This window comes from Ipomoea nil, unplaced genomic scaffold (genome assembly GCF_001879475.1).
Source record: "Ipomoea nil cultivar Tokyo-kokei standard unplaced genomic scaffold, Asagao_1.1 scaffold0302, whole genome shotgun sequence".
NCBI classification, from domain to species: Eukaryota; Viridiplantae; Streptophyta; class Magnoliopsida; order Solanales; family Convolvulaceae; genus Ipomoea; species Ipomoea nil.
In genome coordinates, this window is record NW_017616730.1 from 3,083,463 (window position 1) to 3,107,929 (window position 24,467).

General features: G+C 35.4%; 4 protein-coding genes across 6 annotated transcripts; 3 read left to right on the plus strand and 1 right to left on the minus strand.

The window, feature by feature from the left end:
• The first annotated feature begins 29 nt into the window (after positions 1 to 29).
• Positions 30 to 1,971, plus strand: LOC109163061 (GDSL esterase/lipase At2g30220-like). Its single transcript, XM_019311782.1, has 3 exons — positions 30 to 851; positions 937 to 1,195; positions 1,662 to 1,971. Exons 1-3 carry the CDS (start codon positions 231 to 233, stop codon positions 1,850 to 1,852), a joined length of 1,071 nt encoding a protein of 356 aa, XP_019167327.1. The 5' UTR covers positions 30 to 230; the 3' UTR covers positions 1,853 to 1,971.
• A 1,360-nt stretch (positions 1,972 to 3,331) lies between these two features.
• LOC109163052 (GDSL esterase/lipase At2g30220-like) lies at positions 3,332 to 4,966 on the plus strand. The gene is made up of 3 exons (XM_019311774.1): positions 3,332 to 3,958; positions 4,160 to 4,415; positions 4,534 to 4,966. The coding sequence occupies exons 1-3, from the start codon at positions 3,344 to 3,346 to the stop codon at positions 4,743 to 4,745; spliced, it is 1,083 nt and encodes a 360-aa protein (XP_019167319.1). The 5' UTR covers positions 3,332 to 3,343; the 3' UTR covers positions 4,746 to 4,966.
• A 151-nt stretch (positions 4,967 to 5,117) lies between these two features.
• LOC109163034 (sorting nexin 2B-like) lies at positions 5,118 to 8,823 on the minus strand. Of its 2 annotated transcripts, XM_019311759.1 has the most exons (6): positions 7,563 to 8,823; positions 7,069 to 7,278; positions 6,594 to 6,854; positions 6,309 to 6,395; positions 6,112 to 6,200; positions 5,118 to 5,561 (listed from the first exon to the last, which is right to left on the minus strand). In XM_019311759.1, the coding sequence occupies exons 1-5, from the start codon at positions 8,625 to 8,627 to the stop codon at positions 6,120 to 6,122; spliced, it is 1,704 nt and encodes a 567-aa protein (XP_019167304.1). In that variant the 5' UTR covers positions 8,628 to 8,823; the 3' UTR covers positions 5,118 to 5,561; positions 6,112 to 6,119. The 2 variants fall into 2 exon arrangements, with proteins under 2 accessions (XP_019167304.1, XP_019167301.1); XM_019311756.1 differs by lacking the exon at positions 5,118 to 5,561 and having other exon boundaries at positions 5,945 to 6,200.
• Positions 8,824 to 11,808: 2,985 nt separating this feature from the next.
• Positions 11,809 to 20,427, plus strand: LOC109162991 (phagocyte signaling-impaired protein). Of its 2 annotated transcripts, none has more exons than XM_019311703.1 (19): positions 11,809 to 12,215; positions 13,648 to 13,804; positions 13,937 to 14,055; positions 14,194 to 14,268; positions 14,947 to 15,040; positions 15,142 to 15,260; positions 15,474 to 15,544; positions 15,882 to 16,023; positions 16,108 to 16,283; positions 16,513 to 16,715; positions 16,864 to 16,994; positions 17,196 to 17,272; positions 17,760 to 17,834; positions 17,956 to 18,148; positions 18,272 to 18,391; positions 18,504 to 18,642; positions 18,758 to 18,798; positions 18,908 to 19,174; positions 19,416 to 20,427. In XM_019311703.1, exons 1-19 carry the CDS (start codon positions 12,060 to 12,062, stop codon positions 20,094 to 20,096), a joined length of 3,036 nt encoding a protein of 1,011 aa, XP_019167248.1. In that variant the 5' UTR covers positions 11,809 to 12,059; the 3' UTR covers positions 20,097 to 20,427. The 2 variants fall into 2 exon arrangements, with proteins under 2 accessions (XP_019167248.1, XP_019167257.1); XM_019311712.1 differs by having other exon boundaries at positions 18,911 to 19,174.
• Positions 20,428 to 24,467: the final 4,040 nt, after the last annotated feature.

Here is a 24,467-nt window from a genome sequence, read left to right on the forward strand (position 1 = left end):
AGCAAGGGATCATTGAGCTAAACCCGTTCAGGGGATGTTTATGTTTTATTTTTCATCATATATCGTTGTTATAATTGAATTACACGAATTTTAGCCTTCAGATTGAAGCTACGTACCTAATTCGACTCATGCAAGTTACCATGCATGCATATAAATATTCACATTCTCCCATGGCAGTGGATATAACAACCCTACATTCTTCACTAACTGCCAGCTTAGCTTAATTATTCATGGCGTCTTCTTCCTTCATTCTTTTCCTACTGCTATTCTTCACTTCTATCACCGCCATCTGCAGCTGGAACGCCGCCACTCCCCGGCCGAGATTCCCAGCCATTCTCATCTTCGGAGATTCCTTGGCCGACACCGGCAACAACAATTTCCTAATCACTCCTATTCAAGCCAACCACGACCCCTACGGCCACTCTTTCCCCGCCCATCTCCCCAACGGCCGCTTCACCGACGGCAAAATCCTCTCCGATTTCTTGGCTTCCGACCTCGGGATCAAAGACACCGTTCCCCCGTTTCTCGACCCCGAATTGCCCAAAGACGAGCTCCTCACCGGCGTCTGCTTCGCGTCCTCCGGCGCCGGGTTCGATAACCTCACCAGTGTGAAGACCATGGCCACTCCCATCATTAAACAGATCGACTATTTTCAGGATTACATCGAACAGCTCAAGAGCTTCGTCGGAGGTGGGGTGGCGCACGACGTGGTTTCTAACTCCCTCGCGGTGGTTGTGGGTGGCAGCAATGATTTCAGCTTCAATTTCTTCCGAGACTTCACAAGAAAGGTGCAGTACGACATCAGTGGCTACCAGGATTTTGTTCTGCAACATCTTCAAGACTTTCTTAAGGTCAGAAACATCAAATAATCCGGCCAATCTGCAGAATGAATATTATATGTTGATGATATATATATTATGTATAATGTACCTGCAGGAATTGTACAATCTGGGAAGTCGCAACATGATGATAACTGGATTGCCGCCGCTGGGGTGTCTGCCGTTGCTGGTGACGACGAATTTAATAGGATTTGGGCGGAAGTGCGTGGAGAGCTTGAATACAGATTCTCAGACGTATAACCAGAAGCTCATTGCACTGCTGCCTCAAATTCAAGCATCACTTCCAGGCACCAAAATCGTCTATGGAGATCTTTATACCCCTTGGCTAGACATGGTGGATAATCCACAAAAATATGGTAACGTAAAACAACATTTCATTTTTCTTTTTCATGCTGAATTGGTATCCGCATCTCGCAAAACCAAAACCAGAGAATCAAATCTTGATCATATCAGATCTCCCATTCAGGCAACTTTCTTAGGGGTAAACCTCACAGTCACTACTAGAGAGTGTGTACTAAATAAACCTCACTTTGTAACACTAGTCGTCAAAGAACCACAAGAAGATAAATCAACTTAGGACTGCCCATAACTGATCAGCTTAAACTAAGAAGATCAATAGACCGCTTCCAATAGCTGATCAGCTCAAACTAAGAAGGACAATAGACTTCTTCCAATAGGTCGAATTTAGAACTTTGTGGTTACCAAGTCAACAAACTGACCAATTTGACAAGGGTAGCCCCCAATAACGTCTTTTTTTAGTGTTGATAGTACCGAGTACAGCCATATATAATATACTTGATTATACTTTTTGTGATAAAACAGGATTTGTGGAAACCAACAAAGGTTGCTGTGGGAGTGGGGTAATGGAAGTGACATACTTTTGCAACAAACTCAGCAAAGTATGCTCAGACTCGACACAGTATTTTTATTTCGACTCTGTCCATCCAACTGAAGTGGCTTACCGCACTCTGGCTGATTATATATGGAAGGATGCTCTCCAGAAATGGGCGTAGTGCTTAGGCCAATAAATCCTGTCCACATATAAGCATTTCATTTGCATGAATGTATTTGCATTGAGAAGAGAAAGTTGATTTCATATCTATAATTTTATCTCATTCCATTTTTTCTTTCTTTATTCTAATTGCTTCAATTGCCAGCTTTCCATGTCACACAAATAGGCTATGGTCCTATGGATTAACTTAAAGAGAATTCTATAGTGCACAAATGCTGGACTTCAGTCCTGTTGGGCCTGAGAACCTACTCAATTCGGGTGTGATGTTTTAGGCCCAATCATTATTCTATGGCAAATTATACCATGGACCAAGGTCTACCTTGCATGGTCCAAAAATAACTTTCAGATTCTGTATCTATAGACACATTCTGTACCTGCAGTTGATAGCTTTTGTACTTGCAGCTATCATATTATGTGTCAGATTCTATATCTATAGCTCTTTGTACCTGCACTTGATAATTTATGTACATATAGCTATCATATTATGTGCTAGCAATTATCAAGTTATTTGTTTACATCTACAGCAACGGTTAACGGTAGGTACAAAATGTGTTAACTGAAGGTACAAAATTAATCACAATGCAATATGAACCCTAGTCCATGGTATAACAATTGTTATTCTGTGGACCATAAATTAAAATATATATATATATATATATATATATATATATATATATATATATATATATATATATATATATATATATATATATATATATATTATCAAATAATGTACATTCAATATAAAAATAATATATTTTTAGTATATTAAAAATGTACCTTTTATTCATGAAAAGTATATTATTTGAGTATTGAAAGTACATTATTTTGTATACTATCAAATAATGTACATTCAGTACACAAATAATGTGTTTTTAGTATATTAAAAGTGTACCTCGTATTCATGGAAAGTACATTATTTGAGTACTGAAATTACAATATTTTCTATACTATCAAATAATGTACATTCAGTACACAAATAATGTACTTTTAGTATATTAAAAATGTACCTTGTATTCATGGTCCGAAAATTTGCCTTTTCGACCTACCTGTGCTGAGTCATATTACTCCAACTGAAAGCAATAAATGAGTTCTTAAAGAAACAGATGAACATTAATTAGACTTGAATAATCTATAATAAAGGTTTAGGGAAAAAGTTTAGGAAGTTGTGTAATATGTGAAAACTAATGGGATCGAGTAGTTACAGCTCTAAAGGGTTCAAATTCTTTTCAGATTTTAAGGAAGTGTTCAATGCAGGGAAAGAATAGTCAATATTATTCTGCAATAGTTTTTCAGATTAAGGTGATCTTATCAAGCACTTGCCTCAAGATAAAAACTTGCATTCCCGAGATTACAACTTCAGAGGATAAAGAGGTTATGATAATTTCATAAATATGAAGTTCAGAGGAAATCAACTTCAGAATTTAAAATCTCAGAGCATTTACCTGAGTGGAGAACACAAAGCTCAGAAGGGGCTAGAGCTCCCTATGCCATGGCTCCTTCCATCTTTGTTTTCATCTTCTTTGTTCAATTTTCTATAGCCATCACTAACTCCTGCTTTGGCCAATCCTTGCCAAACTTCCCTGCAATCATTATTTTCGGAGATTCAAGTGTTGATACCGGAAATAACAATTACATCTTAACCACATTCAAATGCGATCATCCTCCATATGGGCAACGCTTTCCGGGGCACATCCCCACAGGGAGGTTTTCAGATGGAAAACTTGTCCCTGATTTTCTGGCATCTGTGCTAGGCCTCAAGGATAGTGTTCCTCCATTCCTACAGCCATACTTATCTGAGTATGAACTTCTGACAGGTGTCAATTTTGCATCGGGTGGATCAGGATTCGATGACTTAACTACTGTTGCTTCTAGAGTAATCCCAATGTCCATGCAACTGGATTTATTTTGGAAGTACATAGAGAGGTTGAACATAATAGCAGGAGAGGAAGAGGCTCAAAGAATAATCAATCATGCTTTGGTCATCATAAGTGCTGGAACTAATGATTTCATCTTCAATTATTATGACATTCCTACAAGAAGGCAGCAGTTTAGCATCAGTGACTATCAAGATTTTCTGCTGTATAAGCTCCAAAATTTTATTGAGGTAAGCAAAAAACCTGCAATTTACATTTCATGAATTAATCACAAGAGATGTTATATATGCTAGGCTATGCATCAATTCACTGCTAGAGCTAAATACTGCACAGAATCAATACAAGTATACATAAATGATAAATCAATTATCAGAAATTATTTGTCAGAGATTAACAGTATCAGAACATCTTTTGCTTCTCTCAAATTAAAGGGACTTTATAACCTTGGGTGCCGTACTATGCTCGTCTCTGGGCTTCCTCCAATTGGTTGTCTGCCAATACAAATGACTGCTCACTCTCCACTTGTAAGGGAATGCCTTGAAGAGGAGAATACAGATGCTCAAGTTTATAATGCGAAGCTTGTAACTTTGCTGCCCGAAATACAAGGGGCCCTTCCAGGGAGCACAATTTTGTATTCAGACTCTTACACTCCTATGATGAACTTTATCAACGATCCACAAAGATATGGTAACTTGTATCCTTTGAGAATCTTTATAGAACATTCACAATTTATTTCATCTGGAAGTATATGCCTAGACATGCAATGCATACAAGGTTTAAAATAAATACTTCTATCACGTTGCAGGTTTTGTGGAAACTGGAGAAGGATGCTGTGGCACTGGATTAATGGAAGCTGGTCCACTTTGCATTGTACGCCGTCCAACATGCACAGATTCTTCCCAGTACCTCTTCTGGGACAGCATTCATCCCAGTGAATCAGCATACCGCTATATTACTGAATTCCTTCTAAATAATCTGCAGCTTCATAGCTTAGCACATGTTAATAATAGTCATTGATGGATTCATAGAGATTCCAGAATTCCAAAATGGAAAGTTCAAAGGACTAGGTTTCAAGTCATAACCTAACCTAGAGCACCAATTCTATAATAAATATTAGAGCATCTTTTTCCGATTAATTAACTTCTGCATACTTTAGTAAAATGAAAAATCAAAATCAAAATTTAATTTAAGAAAAAAGCAGATAGCAGTCCACATCAGTATGTCATAGCAATATTCAAAATCAAGGGTTGATTAATTTCAGTTCCCCAACCAGATTGAAATAAATTTCATGTACATAGCCAGAAATATTGCAAAGCACAGACATATATGGTATGGTGGCCACTGAACACAACTTTATGAGCTACATGACATTAATTAATTAGGCTAATGGCCATAAAAATGTACAGAATCTGTTCATTTCAGATAATATAGTAGAATTTATCCAAATAGTTATATAGAAATGTATGTCTATACAACCAACTGAACCAAGCATAAATGAGGCATAACTAAGAAATAGTAGTATAGTACTTTTCTCTCAGCCAACTGTCTATGCTTCCAAGATTACATGATGGTACAATGAAAATTCTACAACTACGCTGACACAGAGACATCATTAAACAGCACAAACGTCACTTGCTTACTTGGTTTGCTCTTATTTACTGTCACCATTCACTTGAAACAAGTCAACAACCCATTCATATGGGCTTCAAATCCTCCACTCTTATACCTGATGTGCCTCTCAGCAAGCTTCCCAGACCAAAGTTGTGATAGACAGGATGCAAACTCACCGCCACTGAAATCCTCAATTCCTCTCTTAATTGCTCATTAATGAAGCTGTTTTCCATAAAAGATTTTGATGCTCTATTTAGTGATATAGAACTATAATCGTCAACAATAATATTATGATTTATGAGCCACTGGAAAATTTATTGTGTTTCCTTTTAAATCTATTAGTATCTTTCAGTTTCCATTTCTCAGCAATAACTCCCATGTCCTTGACAAGACAAGAAGGACCTTTAGCAGCTTCTAATGGACTCAGAAGTCCTTTACTTTTATTATTTATAAAAATATTTAATTCTCTTTATTTAAGAATTTGATATGAATATTTATTTTAATTTATGGTATTTGTACCAGAAACAAATTATTCAAAATGATTAATGATATTCATAGTTTAATCACGTAAGACTAAAAATTCAGCCAAGAAATTTGCAAAAGGATTAAACTGTATTATGCAGCAGAGGATGTGTAAAAATTAAAATAAAATAAAAATATATTCCGCTCTGTAGAGCAGACATGAAATTCAAAAAATAGGTTACTTGCTGTTAATTGTTTTATTTTCTATGTAGGCACATTGAATAAAAGAAATGTCAAAGATGTGTTTTACAGTCTGCATTATGCAGCATCTCTTGCATACTGACGAGTCTCCTCTGCGAGTTTTGCCCACTCAACTTCAATTTTTTCTGAATCATCCACCTGTAATATTCATAGCAAAGCCTTAGCCAAATTAGACTTGCAACAATCTTATGGGGTAATCGTCATTCTTATCCTTAGACACTAACAATCAAGTCATGCAGGGAGTACCTGACTAATCACAAATCCTTTCAGCATGATTATGAGGTCGGCATGTCTTTCTCTATCTAGCCTTTCTATTTCACTTCTATTATGCTCCTGCACTCACACAATTAAGTTAGATTATTATTATAATATATAATATATAATTAATAAATAGAATATTTGTAAACCAATAATAACTTCATGAAAGACCACATGTGAGAAAGAGAAAATGCAGAGATTCAGGTAAGGTATTGCTCACATTCAAAAAACAGTTGTTAGAATTTCATTAGTCCAAAGTTTGATCTTAAATACCTTGATGCGTTCATATTCTTTAACTGCACAAGTTTTAGCAACCTCAGTGGTTTTAATAGCATCCTTCAATTCTTCCAACTTCCGATTCCTTGATTTGTCTGCTTCAAATATTTTGGATGATGTTGATTCAAGCTTCTCAACCCTTGAATTTAGAGATGACATTTCTGATAGAAGCGTTTGTACTGTTAGTAAAGCACTTGAACGTTCAGAAAAGGCATTGCGTACAGCCAACATTAACCCCAGATGTTCGTGCAGGATATCCTGCAAAATATACATAAAAACTTTCACATAATACTAGAGGCCGAATGTTGAAAGAACTGAAAATCCTAATAGTATAAAAATTAAGGGCTGCAGCAATTTCATTGTTGTCTCTCACTATTTTGTAAAACAATTGGTAATGAAAGAGACTTTGATGAAAAAATTCATTTGTTTTAGTTTTTACTAAATATCTAGAAGAAGAAAAAAAATTAGTTACCAGATATTTCACAGTGTGCACATTTAGACTATGATATAATCTGCTTGTTTTGACAGCTGCAGTTGCCACATTTTTCATATCAGCTGCTCGTACCCTCTGAGTATCTGAATTTGCCCACTCATTCTCAAATTTCATCAACTTGACAAAAGCAAGCCCCAAGTGTCCTAACGTCTCCCCCAGATCTTGTTGTGCTTTAACAAGAGATTCAGCCTAATTTGGAATAACAGTAATCAGCATTTTCAATGACAAACAAGTCAGCAATCAAATAAAACTTCAAGGGCAGGGTATACTCGTAGATCAAAGCATTTATATAGCTCTCATTCCAAACTAATAATATCACAACCTAAAATTGTAAAGAGAGCTTTAAGAGTACCGTCACAATATTCCAAGTGGAAATTATGTTTGCATATAAATATACAATCAGTCCTAGAAGTGCAAACACCAGAAGAATAACAATGGCATTGAATAATTGATGAAGTGGAACATAAAAGAACCTGCTTTGATGAGTTACTCAGATGTTGCTCAAGATCATGCAGTCTCTCTTTCTTCTCCAAGAATTCCTGATCATCCTCCTCAATTAGTGGTTTTGATTTACCCCAGTCATTTACCACCGACTGCTTCATTTCCTTAAACAACCTCAGCAAGTCCCTACCATTCCTTGCAGGCTGCACCACATCCTGAGGCTCAATCGAATTCTTACCATAGTCCCCAAATATCTGCTTTGGGAGCTTCACCGCCCCGTCTAGCATCCTGGATGCTACATCAGTGTTAGATGGAAGTGGAAGCCTCCCCTGCACCTGCAAGAACACTCTCAACTCATCACTCTTCTTGATCACAGGATGAACTGCAAGCCTCTGCAAGTACCTCTCCAATGCCACTCTCCTCTGCTCTGCGAAGTCTTGTTTTTGCATCATTTGACTCTCCACTACACTCTTGTCCGGTCTCGGAGGTATAAAAAACCCTCTATAAGCTTCACTCAACCGATCTGCTAATATTACTACGTCATTGAACCGCCTCCGAACGGTGAATTTGGATCCACCGTAGTCCAGCAGGTTCGTCTCCGCGGTAATCAAATATGTATAAAATGTGTTACCTCCCGGAACAATTGAACTCGAGGATTCCACCACTTTCTCCGGATCCGAAACCACAATTTTCAAATACGTCGAGTCCGAAGAGCGAAACCGCGAAATGGTAACCGAATTATCAAAGTCTATCACGTGACTATGGTTGCCATTAACTTCTCCGACGAAACTCGCGTTGTCTTTGAGAGGAGTAACAGCACAGGATGGAGATCCGAGAAAGCTTCCCTGACCAGAATCCGAAGCTCCGAGAGACTGTATAGGGTGCGGCGGAGAGGAGAGGGGATGGGAGTCGGCAGAGGAGCCGACGATCGACGGCGATAGAGGCTTCCGGGAGTCGGAAACCATTTTATCGGCACTGCGGCCATTAGAGTTGGACTTTGAGGTCAAATCTTCTTCATCGTCGAGAGCCAAGGTCTCCATCGAGGCATCTTTTGAGGTCGGGAGGTCAGGCTCTCCCTGGCTCTCCGGGCCCGTCATTTTCTTTTCCGATGAAAATGTCGCTCAAATTTGGATCACGGATGCTGAAAATGAGATGGTATCTTCGCCGGAGGGCGGCGAAAGGTGGTCCGGCGGAAGAGGATGGAAAACTGATTTTGAAGGATAGAATTTTGTTTAGCACCAAAAAATACTACTCCGTAGAATAAAATAAAATTGAAAATTCAACCGTCTTTAGGACATGAGGTTTATGCCCTAACACCTTAGTTTAGCAAAACAAACAAACTTATAATAATTACATAATTTCAAACTACTATTTTTATAGCTCCAAAAGAGTGTCTAAATGGGTTCAACGTAATTCTCACACATAGTCTTATTAGTATTTTTTTTTAACACTACTATTATACATTAACAATATTTTCAATTACACATTATTTGAGAGTTTTTCTAATCTTCGTAAAGTCACATTCCAGAAAGATATAATATATTAATTCATTACCTCTATCATACAATACACAGTGACCCGCCCCTTAAACACACCTAGCTCGGATGATATCCAAAGTGAGAAGACAAGCACGACAAACAAACCAAAAATAAATGTTTAACTTTGAGAGGGGGTGAGGCAGAACTATTTTTATAATATTATCTCACTTTCAAAATATCATATCACGCAATTTACAATTATTTACTGTTTATTCTTCATCCATTCAATTCTCTCTTCTTTCAGAAGTTATTTCATTGCCACCTTATAAAAAAACTATTTATTTTATCAATAAAATAATAAAATAATAATATTAATATTAATAACAAATATAAAAGGCCAAAATGTCATTAGCAACTTTGACAACATAGTTACAAAATTGTCGCAGCATTTTAAGAAAAATTCACCTCATCTTGCAATTGTCATATTCTCATGTGTGCATATGGCCTTACCCAATCAACCCAACCTTCCTCTTGGATCAAAGCCCGAGACGACCTATAGTCGTTCTTCACATTATATTGGCCCTTATTATCGTGCAATCATGCATCCAACACCAGCTATTATGGACTTCCATTATTGATACATGTATATTATACATTTTTATTAAGTGTAACTAGTACTCCGTAATAATTATCATTCATATCATCCTACATTATATACTTTTCCTAAAATGTATACAATAATAGTGTCTTGCTTAAATATCTTTAACATAAAATTAGTCATTGTATACTCGTATTACACAAAATACATTTGTTTTTGTTTGACATATTACTATTGATTAAATACTTGACATCAAAGTTGTCCAACAAGGCCCAATTCATCACTTTATGTTTGAAAAGCAGGGAAATGACTTATGGAAAATGTTTTATGAAAAATGACTTATTTTCTATAAAACATTTTCTTTTCCTGTGTTTGGCTGCACAATGGAAAACTGTATTTTGGTGTTTGGTTCATTTTCCAGATAATGAACATGAAAATAAACAACAATCAAGCATAGTATTTGGAGTCAAAGGCCGTAAATCACGCATCTTCAATGGTTTTATGCTACAGTACAATCAAGCTCTTCACTAGTTTCCCGCCGGAAATCACTTCTGGTTTCCGGCTAGGGAAACCAGTGAAGAAGACCAAAAAAATTTCCGACTGTGGGTTTTCCTCCCCACAGCCGAAAAATAACTACACTGTTGGAAAAAAAAATAATTCAAAAGGAAAAATGATGAAATATACCGATGTAGCTTTTCTATTGTTGGTGAAGTTTGTGTGGTTGTGGATTATTGGAGGATGAAGTGTTGGTAGAGTTGTCTCTATTGAATGTTGAAGGAGGAGGCGAAGTGGTGAAGTCTGGAAGAAGCACTGAAGCAGCGTGCGTGTGTTAGAAGATGGAAAATGATTTCCTCCAAAGAAAGGACAAGGCATTTTCCGGAAATCAGCCCTCATTTTCCGTTGACTATCCATCATTTTCCTTTGACCACTTCATTTTCAGCCTACCCAAACACCAGAAACCCGAAAAAATGATTTTCAGAAGTCATTTTCCGGGTTAGCAAACAGACCCTTAGGACAAAATAGCATCAATCCAATTAACTGAGCCCATACACGATGATGACTAATAATATGCAAAGTTTGACGTGAGCAAAGAGACTCTCAATTGCTATTCCGGAATCATCTCACCCCTCGCCCTATAAGATAACTCCTTATAATTCACACTAATTGTAGTGTAAATATGTTTTATTTGTTAGGTAAAGGAAATCAAATGATGATAGTAGTGATGGTGGTGGTTGTTATTGTTGTTGTTTGTCTAGATACATAGTGAATGACATTTTTTCAGTCATAAATCGTGAGAATACAATGTTTTAAAATTTGTTGAATCAAACGAATACAATATGTTTAATTGATATCTACGTTTACATGTATTATGTCTTTAATTAAACAGTAAACTTATATATATATATATATATATATATTAGTATAAAACTCAAATCCTTATACCTTGTGATACCTTATAAAATTTTTTTCTGTTAAATTTTTTTGTACCTTATGCTATAAAAGTTGTACTATATAATTTTTTGGACAAAAATATCCCTGCCGTTATAACTTCTGTTATCTTTCTACGCTATTATTACTATGTACATGCATACACAATAATTTTTTCTTACATGCTTCAATGGTAAGTTTTAATTCATTTAGATTTTAATTAAAATGTTAACATAGTTATATATAGTAATTTATCATTCTATAATTTTTACCTCAAAAATATTAATATGAATTATACAATTATATATATATATATATATATATATATATATATATATATATATATATATATATTGGACACCTATTTGTGCGAATCACGCATAAAAAATATTAGTCATTATATATATTCGTGTGTGTTTGAAAGCATGTTTAAATATTATTGACACCAATGATACATAAATTAAGATAATTAAATTATTTATATGAGTAGACACTATTATTGAGTATAAAATCGTAATAAAACATAAATATTGAATTTTTGTATATATAGGATAGGATTTTTAAAATTTAGATATAATTCTCACAATATATAAACATTTTAATATTTTTTTCTTGTCATCTGATGACATATTTGTTGTTGGCAAATTTAAATTTCATCACACTTTAAATTAACATAATTATTAAATAGATACTATGAATATGTTAGAGTATACTAAAAAAAATATTTTCATTCTAATAAATTCCGTGTTTTTATTTATAAATAAATTTATTAAGGAGAAAGCCCTTAATGCGCAGCTAGAACCCTGAGCGCAGGAGTGCGAACGACAAGACTTAGCCGCTTCGGAGATCGGCCGGTAGACTTCCGATGTACTTCTGCAGTGGTGTGTACGCCGCGTAATCTCGTCTCAATACAAAATATAAGCTCCCCTTCGTCTCTTAGGGCTTTTAATCGATTTACTTCCTGCCCTTTCTCTCACTCTCGCCATCTCTGCCGCTTACACTGGTGACGCAAGGAGCTTTGGGCAATGTCTGGGATGGCACCGAAGTTCGGATTGGCCGGAGGGATACCGGAGCGTCGAGTCCGGCCTATTTGGGACGCCATCGACTCTCGCCAGTTCAAGAACGCTCTTAAGCACTGCACTAATCTGCTTTCCAAACACCCCAACTCCCCCTACGCTCTTGTAAGTATCATAGAACTTGCTTTCACATCCTTGGAATACCGATTCTTTTTGCTTCTATTGTTATCACTACAATGCTGTGTTGTTCTTGCACAATTCTATTGAATTCAAACGCTTTATAGTTACCCCGCTTTAGAAATTTTCTTCTGCTGTAAACTCAAGTGCTAGAAGTACACACCTTTAGCTGGGAAAGAACTAGTTTCTATAGTTAGATAGGGGGAAAAGAAAATTTTAAACATTGAATTCCATTGAGTTCAAATATGTATAGTAACCCCGCATTAGAAATTTTTGAAATTTTATTCTACTGTAAAGTGAAGTGCTAAAGTGCGTACCTTTAGCTGGGAAAGCACCAGTTTATATAGTTTGATAGGGAAAAAGGAAATTTTAATGGTTTCATTAGTCTTTAAGCCTGAAGTCCAGATAATTAAATTATAGTTGCATAAATGAAAATGGGAAAGAAGAGGTACAGTATAGATTGGAAAAGAACAAAAGGATTAGAGGGATAAAATTGTGGGGGAGAGAAAGAGGGAGTGATGATCTTATTAGGAAATTTTTGGATATTATCAGTTTTAGGAAATTTTTGGATATTATCCTTGAAACCCTGCTGACAGGACTATCTTCACGAACAGTTTGATGTGCTTGTAAGTCACAAGGACCCTTTCTCAAAATGGTGCCATCCTACTTATATAGTTATATTTGACATTCTCCATTTAAAACATGGTTCACCGATTAAATCTTGAATTTCAACTAGGCTGCCATTGGCCCTACGTCTGACTTAATTGTTGGCCAAACTGATATTTCATAACAGATAGCTAAAATGTTTATTGGATAACTAAATTTAGATGATCTCATAAATTAATCTTTATGTTCCACATTTACTTAGCATTAAAAAAAGAAAGAAAGAAAGAAAGAAAGAAAAATAGTGCATTTGACAATTTTTTTTTACTCTTTTTTTACTTTTTTTTTTTTTTTTTTTTTTTTTTTTGGTGGTGCATAATTTCTGTTTTTATAATTAGAAAGAAAAATAAAAGAATCTGCTTTTGGTTTTGATGTATGAATTACTATATGAAAAGTCTCTAACTCTGATAATGATATATTTGCAAATTATCAAATTTAAGGTATATTTGAATTTGAATTGCAAGGGACTTGATATGTTGTACCCTTTTCCACTTAATCTTGTTCATCTTCATGGGTTTTATCTGTATTCGTAGATTCTCATGATACGATCTAAAGTTATGTTTTTGTTATCTAACATGAAATTCTCATGATTATACTACTACTATGTATTCATTTTTAGTGTCTTGAGAAGAAAATTGTAGTTCATGGTTGAAACATGGGTAATATATTTCCTGATATTGTCCAAAATCTTGTCTTTTGGTCATTTCAAGTTTTTCTATTGGTTTCTGTTGTTTATATCTTCTTTGGGGTCATGCAGGCACTAAAGGCTCTCATTTTGGAAAGAATGGGGAAAGCCGATGAAGCATTGTCTGTTTGTTTGAATGCCAAAGAGCTATTGTATACCAATGATTTTGCATTGATTGATGATCTTACTCTCAGCACATTGCAGATTGTTTTCCAGCGACTTGATCACTGTCAGTATAATTTTTTTTCCCTACCTGAATAATTGGTTTTATTCTCTTCAATCTAAATATTCTTTTTTGTTTTTTTTGTTTTTTTTTTTTGTTTTTTTTTTTTGTTTTGTTTTTTTGTTTTACATTGATTAGTGGATATGGCAACCAGTTGCTATGAGCATGCTTGTGGGAAATTTCCCAACAACATGGAACTAATGATAGGTCTTTTCAACTGTTATGTTCGTGAATACTCGTATGTGAAGCAGCAGCAGGTTGATTATATACAATAGTCTGATTTTTTTTTTTTAATTTTCATTTTCTCTTTGGTATTGTCACCGTGTATTAGTGCACTCCTCAATGTGAGTGTTTTTTTCCTTACGGCTTTCATTTACTTCTTTTTCAATTCATAGATAGCTATCAAAATGTACAAGATTGCTGGTGAAGAAAGGTTCTTACTTTGGGCAGTTTGCAGCATTCAATTGCAGGTTCTACCTTTTTCTCTGCTATATATCTGTGTACAAGCTGTTTGCTTCAGTAATCATTGTGGTGTTTTTAAGAAGCACAAAAGTAACTCTAGAAATTAAAATTGCTTTAATGCACCCCACCGGAGTATTTTATGTTTATAAATATAAATTACAAGAAGAAATGGTACTCCTCTTTGCTACTTTGACGATTAGTCTGCTCATTTGATCCTTGTTCAGCTAGGTATAACAATTAGATTTTGTTTTGTTACATCATTGCATAGTGTAAGGATAAAATGTCAGCCAAAGTTGAGTCTGTAGCATTATGACCATTTTTATTGTCCCATAATAAGGTCATGCAGAGCTTGAGCCAATCACATGCAAAATTGAAAGGGATGTTGGTGCCCTGAAGTTTCTGTCATTATAATCAGGTCATAAGTGGATTATGTTTGAAGAAAATGTACTGCAGTTTGGTTATTGATGTTCACCTTTTAGGTTAATGTCTCAATAGGAACACTTACTTCCATTCTGGTGTATTCATGTCTAACTTAAAAAAACTTTACTTCTATGTAACAATTTATGTCCTTAAACTCTTGTTAAATCTATGAATCCTGATAGTTGCACCCACTATAGTGGCCTTGTGCTTCTATGCTAATTCTGCTATCTTAATTTCTTATCTAAATGGCTTTGAACTTTCAACAGGTTCTTTGTGGTAATGGGGGAGAAAAGCTGTTACTTTTAGCAGAAGGTTTGCTCAAGAAACACATCACATCTCATAGTTTGCATGAACCAGAAGGTGCACTTTGTTTTCCTTCCTGCTCTTGATGGGTATTCATACTACCATTTCTTATGCTTTGGTGTCATTTTATCTAATTAACTAAATGGTCTTTGTTGCAGCTCTTAACCTATATATTTCTCTACTGGAACAACAATCTAAATATGGAGATGCCTTAGAAGTTCTTTCAGGAAAACTAGGGTCCCTTATAATGATTGAAGTTGATAGGCTACGTTTACAGGTACTTCCCAAATTTTCTCGCTTATTATTTTAATGTTTTGTTATTTGTAATATCCAATCATTATCGCATCTGGTAACTTCTCGTTTTGCTTATGCACTATGTGCCACCCTGACCCATCCACTTTAAATTCCAATCTCTATCAGTTATTCCTTTGTATGTTAAGCTAAAACTTTCAGCACTTTAAGGGTGTCCTCTTTGACTTCAAGTTGACAGGGGAGGCTTCATGCTAGAGCTGGTGATTATGATGCTGCAAGCAACATATTCCAGGAAGTATTGAGAAAATGGTATGTTGAGTGAAATGATGACTGATTATGGTTATTTGGTGGTACATGTTTTTTGATGATCAACTGGAACAGAGTTATATTACTGAATGGAGGATACAATCTGAATGAATAAGGGGGACTTCTAAGAATCTTAGCTATTTATAAGCTATTTGGTTGCGGGGGTAGGGGGTGTGTACCGATTACTGTTACCATGTGATCAGAATCCCATAGATACTATTGAAGCTTGATTTTACTAATGATTAACTTTCATAAATTGAACTGTGATATATCTTGTTTCTTTTGATTGGTATCATTTCTAATGCTTTTATCTAACGAAGTTAGTTTCATTCTGTGGCAGTCCTGATGATTGGGAGTGTTTCCTCCATTATCTAGGGTGTCTAATGGAGGACGACAGTAGCTTGTGCAGTGAAGCTAATAGTGAGCACATTTATCTGTCAAAATCTGTAGATTGCAAGATTTCTCACTTAACAGATGAAGTAGTGAGTGTTTATAGATTTTAATATTTTGAAAGTATTATATCAAGATTCTATGTATAGCATTTGATACCAGAAGTTGTGGTGCAGTTTGATTCTCGTATAGCAAATGCATCGTCTTTTGTGCACCAGTTGCTGGCTGAGGCAAATAGTGATTCCATAAGATGTCCTTATTTAGCAAACCTTGAAATTGAAAGGAGGAAGCTTCTAAATGGGAAAGGTGATAGTGATAAGTTAGTGGAGACATTGGTGCATTACTTTCTCAGGTAAATTTCAACTTCGATTTGTTTGCTGTTCCCTTTCTTTGTAGATGCCCCTGTCACCCATTGTTTTTGTCTTTTTTAATCCTGAAATTACCAAGACTAAACCTCGTATCTCACTGATTTAATCAAATTAGGATTTTGACAGTTGTTGTTGGTTTTGTTATTGCATATTTATCGTTCTATAATTATGCTTTGTACAGTCCTCATGCTACTTGTTGTTACTTGATCACAGGTTTGGACATTTGGCTTGTTTTGCTTCTGATGTAGAGATGTTCCTTCAAGTTTTGAGTGACGACAATAAGTGTGAGCTTCTGAAGAAGTTGATGAAAGAATGTCAATCTATAGAGACAGTTCCAACAAAGGCTCTTGGGAAGTTTATTACGGTCTTCAAGATCCAAAACATTGTAGGAGAGTTGTTCACACTTCCCATAGATGGTATCATTTGGCTTTTACCTTATGCTTTTTGAATTCTTTCCCTTTAATTTCATTAGTCTTGTCAATTAATAGTAATGTATTTAAGGGACTACTGAACACTTTGGCACATGAATAATCCTAATGATTGATGTTTCTCATTCCTCTTCAGAACTTGAGAAGCTAGCTGTTCAGATGACAGACATGTTCTGTAAGAACCTCACGTTATCCAAAGACTTGGATGGACAAGATAGTTTGTACGGCGAAGAGCTTTTGTCTATGGCATGTAATGTGTTGGTTCAGGTACTTTAACCCCAACTAATAACAAGGTGTTATTGATACCTCTAATGGTGCATAGGGTTATAGTAATTTTTGCCTTAAAAAGGCTGTCTCAGCATTGATTTGTCTTTTCCTTATCATAATACTCTATAGAAGGAAAGTGGGTTTATTTATTTTTTTCATTTACCAAGGATATATATCTTTTTTTTCCTTGTTTTGCTGTAGCTTTTCTGGCGTACAAGGAATCTTGGTTATTTGTTGGAGTCAATCTTGGTTTTGGAATTTGGTTTGACAGTCCGCAGGTTAGAAGATTATTATTTATTTCAATTTCACTTTCTATCCACACACACACACACACACTATGGCCTTGTTTGGTAAATGGCTGTTAGCTGATTGTGTTAATTAGAGGGTATAACTAGTTGATAACATTAGCTATTGTAGAGAAGTGTTTGGTAAATTAGCTATTAGTTGATAGCTGATAGCTGTTTGGTATAATTTCGCTTCTAAAAAAGCTAATTGAAAAGGTTGCTTGGAGTAGCTTTTTGAATTTTAGCATTTTGGAGTTGCAAAAAGCTAATTAACCAAACACTTATATTGATATTTTAACTAAATCAAACAATTAATAGTGATAAAAAAGCCAAAATTGGCCTATAGGCCAATTTTTTTACCAAACAGGGAGCAACACAACGTATTTAAGTCCTGAATATGTTGCGATGGCTTTGTTAGTCAGAACTTAGATTTGTTTGTTTTACTTGTTCTAAGACGGTCTTCATATTTTTATGTTATCAGATTTGTGTGGCAGTATAAGATCCTTCTGTTGCATTTGTATTCTCACTGGTGCTCTCTTCCATTGGCATATGAATGGTAAATCAATACACTTTTATGTTTGACCAAATTACGTGTTTCATCTCCATTGGTTAGTCCATTTTAAGCTTATAACGGGAAGCAGCTCTCTCATATTCACTGTTCTCACTCTCCTGTTTAGGTACAAGTCACTGGATGTCAAGAATATTTTGCTGGAATCTGTATCTCACCACATTTTACCACAGATGTTGGAATCTCCCCTGTGGGCAGATTCTAGTGATATTTTGAGGGACTATCTGAAATTCATGGATGATCACTTGAAAGAATCTGCTGATCTAACATTTCTTGCTTATCGTCATAGAAATTACTCAAAAGTATGGGGCTTATTGTCATGAATTTTAGTGCTCTTGACCAAACTTATCTTTTTCTGTTTTTCCCTACTTCCGAGTGGATATTTCAATTTCCGAATTTAAAAGTGATTTCTTTGAATAATCCAGGTTATTGAGTTCGTTCAATTCAAAGAACGGTTGCAGCGTTCCAGTCAGTATTTGATGGCAAGGATCGAAGCACCTATTCTACAGATGAAACAGAATGCTAATAGCATTGAAGAAGAAGAGGTAATTATTTTCAGTTTTAACGTTTTGCTTAAAATTACTCCGGTTCTTTATTTCCATAGCTTGTTAGTAATTTTTTTTTTTCCCTAAATCAGTGTTTCTTTATCTTTTAAAGTCTATTCTAGAAAGCTTGAAGTCTGGAGTTCAGATTCTTGAGCTCTCAAATGAAACTAGAAGTAAACCATTGACATTCAATGATGATTTACAACTACGACCTTGGTGGACGCCAACATGCGATAAAAATTATCTGTTAGGTTAGTTCCGGATGTTTACTCTTAAAGTATGTCCATGTGTTTGTTTGTTTGTTTGTTTTTTTTTTTGTTTTTTTTTTTTTTTTGGGTGCATAGGAATAATCCGTCTTGGTTGCAGGTCCTCCCGAAGGTGTATCCTATTGTCCTAGAGAAAACACGGTAAGCATCCCACCCCCACCACCCCCACTCCCCTCCCCCGAAGGTGTAATTTCTTTTCGGTAGATATATCGAAAAATAAAAAAGAAAGCTTATTTGCTGTTCTTATTTGCAGCATAAGCAAATTCAACAAACAGAAGCAAATGCGATTAAGAACATTGAGAAGAGATCGCTTCTCCCGCGGATGGTTTTTCTGTCGATGCATTGTGCTGCATCGTCGGTGAAGGAAAATATTGAAGTCAATGGCTCCGTCTTCGATCCTAAGCTCTCATCAGAACTAAAACTTTTGCTCGATCAGTATGCCAACACCTTGGGATTTTCCTTCCAAGATGCTTTAGAACTCGCCTTTGGAGTGTCGAGCGGCCATAAACAGTTAGAGGTATTTATGCCCCCATTTGACTAGTGTCTATCGAGTTTTCTTGATATAGAAACGGTGTTTACATGCATAACCGGCAGTCCTAACCGTAAATTTCAGAGAACTAAAATCAATGTTGAAAAAATCGCTAGGCACCGTCTAGGCGCCTGGGGACCGCCTAGGGCGCCTAGGAGGCCGACCGCCTAGTGCCTAGGCGCGATTTTTGCAACACTGACTAAAATGACTAATTCCAATTACTTGATAGGAATTGAACGTCGATCTGGTTGGCTGGATGAGTTTCGTCGTCTTCTTAAATGCGTGGAATTTACAATCTCATGAGGTGGATAAAGGTTCAAATACACCGAATATGTGGCAACTTGTGAATTCTTTGCTGAAGAAGTGTATAGAGGAAAAGATAAGATCAATTGGACCGGATGCTTCAGCTCCCGGCAGTGATCTTCCCACCGTGGTGCAGTTGGTAACCGAACCTTTGGCCTGGCATACTTTGGTAATACAATCGTGTGCACGGGCAGTAGTTCCTTCCGGAAAGAGAAAAAAGAAAGGCGGACCCGCGGAGCAGTCAAACGCCCGGCTTTCTCAAGGAATACAAGAGTCGGTCCAATCTGTGTGCAACGTTATACAGGAGGTTTTGAACTGGTTAAAGGAACAAATCAGCAAATCAGACGATGCAAAACTGGAAAGCGTACTTTCTTCTCTTCACGGACAAAGTGAAGGGCCCGGGAAGGCCTTTCAAATCATAAACAAATTAACGTCTTCTACAAACGATATGGAGCTGGGTGACCGCATCTCCCAAGCATTGCAGTCTTGGAGCCCCGGTGATGTCGTAAGGAAAATCACGACTAGTCAGGTCTTGGCGTTACACGATTTCAGCAAAATCTGTGAATCAAAACTAAAATCACTACAGGCGCTGAAAGCTCATTTATAGCCTACCGACCAAGGCAATTGCTTGATGTTTGAGATGAACGATGGATTAGGCACACGGTGGAGCTAAATACAACGCCGGCCTGGTATTTTGTACTTCAATTTTCCCCATGTTAAAAGGAGATTGCTTTGGCTCATTATTTCAAGCCATTTCTTTCTTTGCAATTTCATTTTCTGGATTTTCTTTTGGCTTGATTTTTTCTTCCATGTACACTATAAACAATAATGTCTCCTCTCTCTCTCCCTCCATCCCTTTCTCTCAGATCCCAATTTAGCAGCTTGTAAACTATTCACTGTGTTTTCAACATAAATTTTGATTTCATTTTACAGTAAAATCTTGAAAACTGCCGGTGATGATGAAGTATATGCATGCATGTAGGTTTCCAACGAAACTAAGGTTGTGTTTCCTTTATTTCTTTATGAAATGTACTTATCATTTTCTTTTTCATCATTTTTCAACCGTTAGATATATTAGATTGATGACTAGCATTTGTTCACTGTTCTCATAGAGAGAGGGGTTCTTATAGGAGCCAAACCTTATATGTGTGTGTGTGGTGGTGGGAGGCAAATTATACCATGGACCGGGGTTTACCTTGTATTGTAGACCTTGGTCCAAAAATAATCTTCAGATTGTATTTATAGTTGACACATTCTGTACAAGTTGATAATTTTTGTACATGTAACTATCATATTATGTGTCAGCAATTATCATGTCAGATTATGTATTTATAGTTGATATACCTGCAACTGATAGTTTTTGTACTTGTAGCTATCATATTATGTGTCAGCAATTATCAAGTTATTTGTTTACATGTACAAAAATTGTTAATTGTAGGTACAAAATGTGTTAACTGAAGGTACATAATTTTTGTATTTGGGTTCATAATACAATATGAACCTTGGTCCATGGTATAACAAATTAACAATTGGTGATAGGAACTAGTAACCACTACTCAAAAGTGTGCATTTGGTAACTTTTTACAAGGAGGGTTTGGACTACCTGAAGACGTACACTGAGCAAATTTCTTTTAAATTGTATTATAAAAATCCTGTGTAACGGATTTTTATAAAACTCATAACCTTCTGATTTGAGAATTATACTTTACATATTCGGCCATTTTTTTGATTGGGGTAATATGAATATTTATTTTTTCTTAATTAATACATTGTTGTTAAGTTGGCAGGCTGCCTAACTCCTCTAAACAGGGGCTATTTTTTTATTTTTATTTTTTCTTGGGAATTCTTAAACAAAAACCTGGTATGTCATATGTGAACTAATCAACCCTTAGTCACTTTAATAACATATTAATGACTTCTTCCAAGTTAGTGCCTTGATTGATGCTGAGCTAATCCCCTTCTTCAACCTACTCTGATACTCTCCATTGAATAACCAATTCAATGTAAAGGGTGGCATTGATGTTCAACTCCAATGCTTGACAAATGTCTACTTTTTTTCTTCAGACATTTAATAGGTTGTTTCTATGTTGTGTTAATATATTTTCCTTGGCTCACCAAAACCTAGTACTTTTAGTGCAAATGTCTTTTGTTGACTGTCTTGTCTTTATGCAATTGTCACTATTACTGTGACTTGAGAGTTGGGGAAGTTTAAAAAAATTAATTTTTTCCCCATAAAGTAAAAAATATTCTAGATGATATTGTCTTGTAAAAAGTCAACCAAATCCCATAAAGAGATCAGAAAACCCTTAGCTTTCTTTTTTATCCACTACCTAAACCTTTGGAAAATTTCCATGTCCATTATTTAAACCTTGCAGCCCTTGCTAGCTTTGCAAACACAATTCCAAGTTCAAGTCATTATAATCCATTATAATCTTATATTAATGGTGGAGTCTTGATAAGACATGTGAGTTACTTTTAGTTTAACTAGATGTTTTGGATTCATGTCTTGAGGTTCTACCCAGCACGAATATGATTAATTAGTTTAGAAGTGTAGGGTCCAACAACCTTAAAACTTATGAGGGAGTGCTTTGTTATCCTTTGAGATCCTACTGACACAAACCTGATTAATCTTGGTGTGTGGGGTACGGTCCTAGCTTATTAGTGCACTCAACGGGGGAAACTTGTGGCCAGACTAAAAAAAAAAAAAATTATTTTGTCATTGGGTGTATCAGTGTTGTCGATGTTGCCACCGAGGGTAAAGGTAAATGTGTGCAAGCCACATAATTCAAACCATTTAAAATATGTAATAATATTTAAGTAAGGAAAAAGGCCGCACCTTAGTGTGGAACAAAGATAAAAGTAATAATCCTTTGCGTTATTCACATACATGTGACTAGAGTAGGAAGAGTTCAATTTGTTTGAAGTACATTCTAAAATTTGAATCTTGTGAATTAAGTAATAAATAAATAAAAATCTATAAGATTAGGTAATATATTGTTGAACTTTGAAGTATGAATACGAATTTGGAGTGATATCATATGTTGAAATTTTCTACCCAAATGATATATATATATATATATATATATATATATATATATATATATATATATATATATATATATATATATATATTTTAAAGCATATGGTTGACCTAGCTACGTGTCCGGCCTAAACTCAGATTTTGTGCACTGAATTTAGCTAAGGATTAGAATAAACTAGTATTAATAAGTCCACATGCTTGCATGGGATTGGTTGACATTGTTGTGGTTTGGCTAACAAATTACATTTATTTGCATGTGTAGCGTCGTCATTAACCGGAAACATACGCAAGAAATTAACACAAATAAGTTCCAAAATGGGTGATGGCGTGGATACAAATTTGATTTTTGTCAATAATATTTTTTCGATCAATTAAGTTTATTATTAGTGCAGTTTACTTCTGATGTAACAAGGATGTGACAATGAGTGTATAGAGGTGTGTACAATGGCGTTCTCAGGGAATTGGAGGTTATGGCACAATATAATATGCAATAACAAGCAATTAGCTTAGTCACTAGCTTTAGGAAATTAATAAGAAGCTATACAACCATAAACAAGATATAAGTCATATAACAAATTAAACACATAAGCAAGAGATAATCACAAAATAAAAGAAATAAGACAAGATAGCTAGAGAGAAAAATCTACTAGATGTAAGCAAACTTATAGGGTTAGGGGAGAACACGTACATAACCGAGGAATTGAGGGGAAAGGGGGGGGGGGGGGGTGGGTGCGCATAGGAATTCTAGCCTAATAACCACTCTCGTGATCATCTAAATAAGAACTAGGACTATGAATTACTCCACTCTCGATCGGACGTATCAATTCTAAATCCTTCAAACACAACAAGCTTCTAAGTTAAGTCTCTCTATTTCCATAGTGGAAAATAAAGATTATGTAAGGAGCTGAGTGACTTGAAATTTTGTCCCAATTCTCATCGAGGTCAAGAATCCTCCAAAAACATGCTAGTAATGAATGTGACTAATCAAACATTAACAATATCCTAACACAATTCCTTCATATTCTCAAAGAACCTTAGGTTAGACATTTCTACATTTATGAAATAATCACAAATAAAGCATCTAAATAGATAATACAATCCTAACACAAACCCCTAAACTAATTATTCACACATATTAAGCATATAAACATAACAAAAGCACACGTAATCAGTGGCGGAGCCACAATGGGGGCAGTGGGGGCCACTGCCCCCCCTCAACCCTTCGTTCTAATATATAAGTATATGTATAAATCACAAAAGTGCTCAATGGATTAGTGGATTGAACCTTGAATATGATATGGGGAGTCCTAGGTTTGAAACCTGCCAATAGCATTTTTATATGTTTTAGGCTTTTAGCTTCTTATCTTTATTCTAACTCTTCAATAAATTAAATGTATTCTTTTTAATTCTACTTTTTTTGCATGTATATTTTAGCTTCTTTTCTTTATTTTAGCTCTTCTTACCATTCAATAAATTAAATATTTTTTTTAAGTCTACTTTTTTTGAATCATTTACTTAATGTAGTCAACAAGTTTATATTATACTTCATCGTATTCAAATTAATTCAAACAGAATTGTGAAAGATGCAATTTTTTCTTAGAAGTGAGATCTGAGTTAAATACGCCCCCACTCACATTATTTTCTGGCTCCGCCACTGCACGTAATAAATATAAATATTGCAAAATAAGGAGATAAATAAAGGATAACTTATCTATTGAAAATGGATGTGAAATCCTTGAAATCCAAGTGTAAATGTTTCAATAAAAGCTTCAAAATGTTTAGGAACATAAATCTAAGTCTAATCAACTTTAAAATATGAAAGAAATCAACTAGGTTAGAACAGAAAAAAATGATTAAAAACGAGCTTAATAGTGAATAAAAGATATATACACAGGCTAGGACACATGCATGAGGGTGCCCATGGGGCAAACAATAAGA

Excerpts from the sequence above, each read along its gene's own strand:
- LOC109163052 (XM_019311774.1), top strand. The coding sequence starts at position 3,344 with ATGGCTCCTTCCATCTTTGTTTTCATCTTCTTTGTTCAATTTTCTATA. Across the intron at positions 3,959-4,159 it reads AGCTCCAAAATTTTATTGAG|GGACTTTATAACCTTGGGTG; the intron begins GTAAGCAAAAAA and ends CTCAAATTAAAG. Across the intron at positions 4,416-4,533 it reads CAACGATCCACAAAGATATG|GTTTTGTGGAAACTGGAGAA; the intron begins GTAACTTGTATC and ends ATCACGTTGCAG.
- LOC109163034 (XM_019311759.1), bottom strand. The coding sequence starts at position 8,627 with ATGACGGGCCCGGAGAGCCAGGGAGAGCCTGACCTCCCGACCTCAAAA. Across the intron at positions 7,279-7,562 it reads TGAGTAACTCATCAAAGCAG|GCTGAATCTCTTGTTAAAGC; the intron begins GTTCTTTTATGT and ends ATTCCAAATTAG. Across the intron at positions 6,396-6,593 it reads AAGAATATGAACGCATCAAG|GAGCATAATAGAAGTGAAAT; the intron begins GTATTTAAGATC and ends GTGTGAGTGCAG.
- LOC109163061 (XM_019311782.1), top strand. The coding sequence starts at position 231 with ATGGCGTCTTCTTCCTTCATTCTTTTCCTACTGCTATTCTTCACTTCT. Across the intron at positions 852-936 it reads ATCTTCAAGACTTTCTTAAG|GAATTGTACAATCTGGGAAG; the intron begins GTCAGAAACATC and ends ATGTACCTGCAG. Across the intron at positions 1,196-1,661 it reads GGATAATCCACAAAAATATG|GATTTGTGGAAACCAACAAA; the intron begins GTAACGTAAAAC and ends GTGATAAAACAG.
- LOC109162991 (XM_019311703.1), top strand. The coding sequence starts at position 12,060 with ATGTCTGGGATGGCACCGAAGTTCGGATTGGCCGGAGGGATACCGGAG. Across the intron at positions 14,056-14,193 it reads CGTATGTGAAGCAGCAGCAG|ATAGCTATCAAAATGTACAA; the intron begins GTTGATTATATA and ends TTCAATTCATAG. Across the intron at positions 15,041-15,141 it reads TAGTTTGCATGAACCAGAAG|CTCTTAACCTATATATTTCT; the intron begins GTGCACTTTGTT and ends TCTTTGTTGCAG.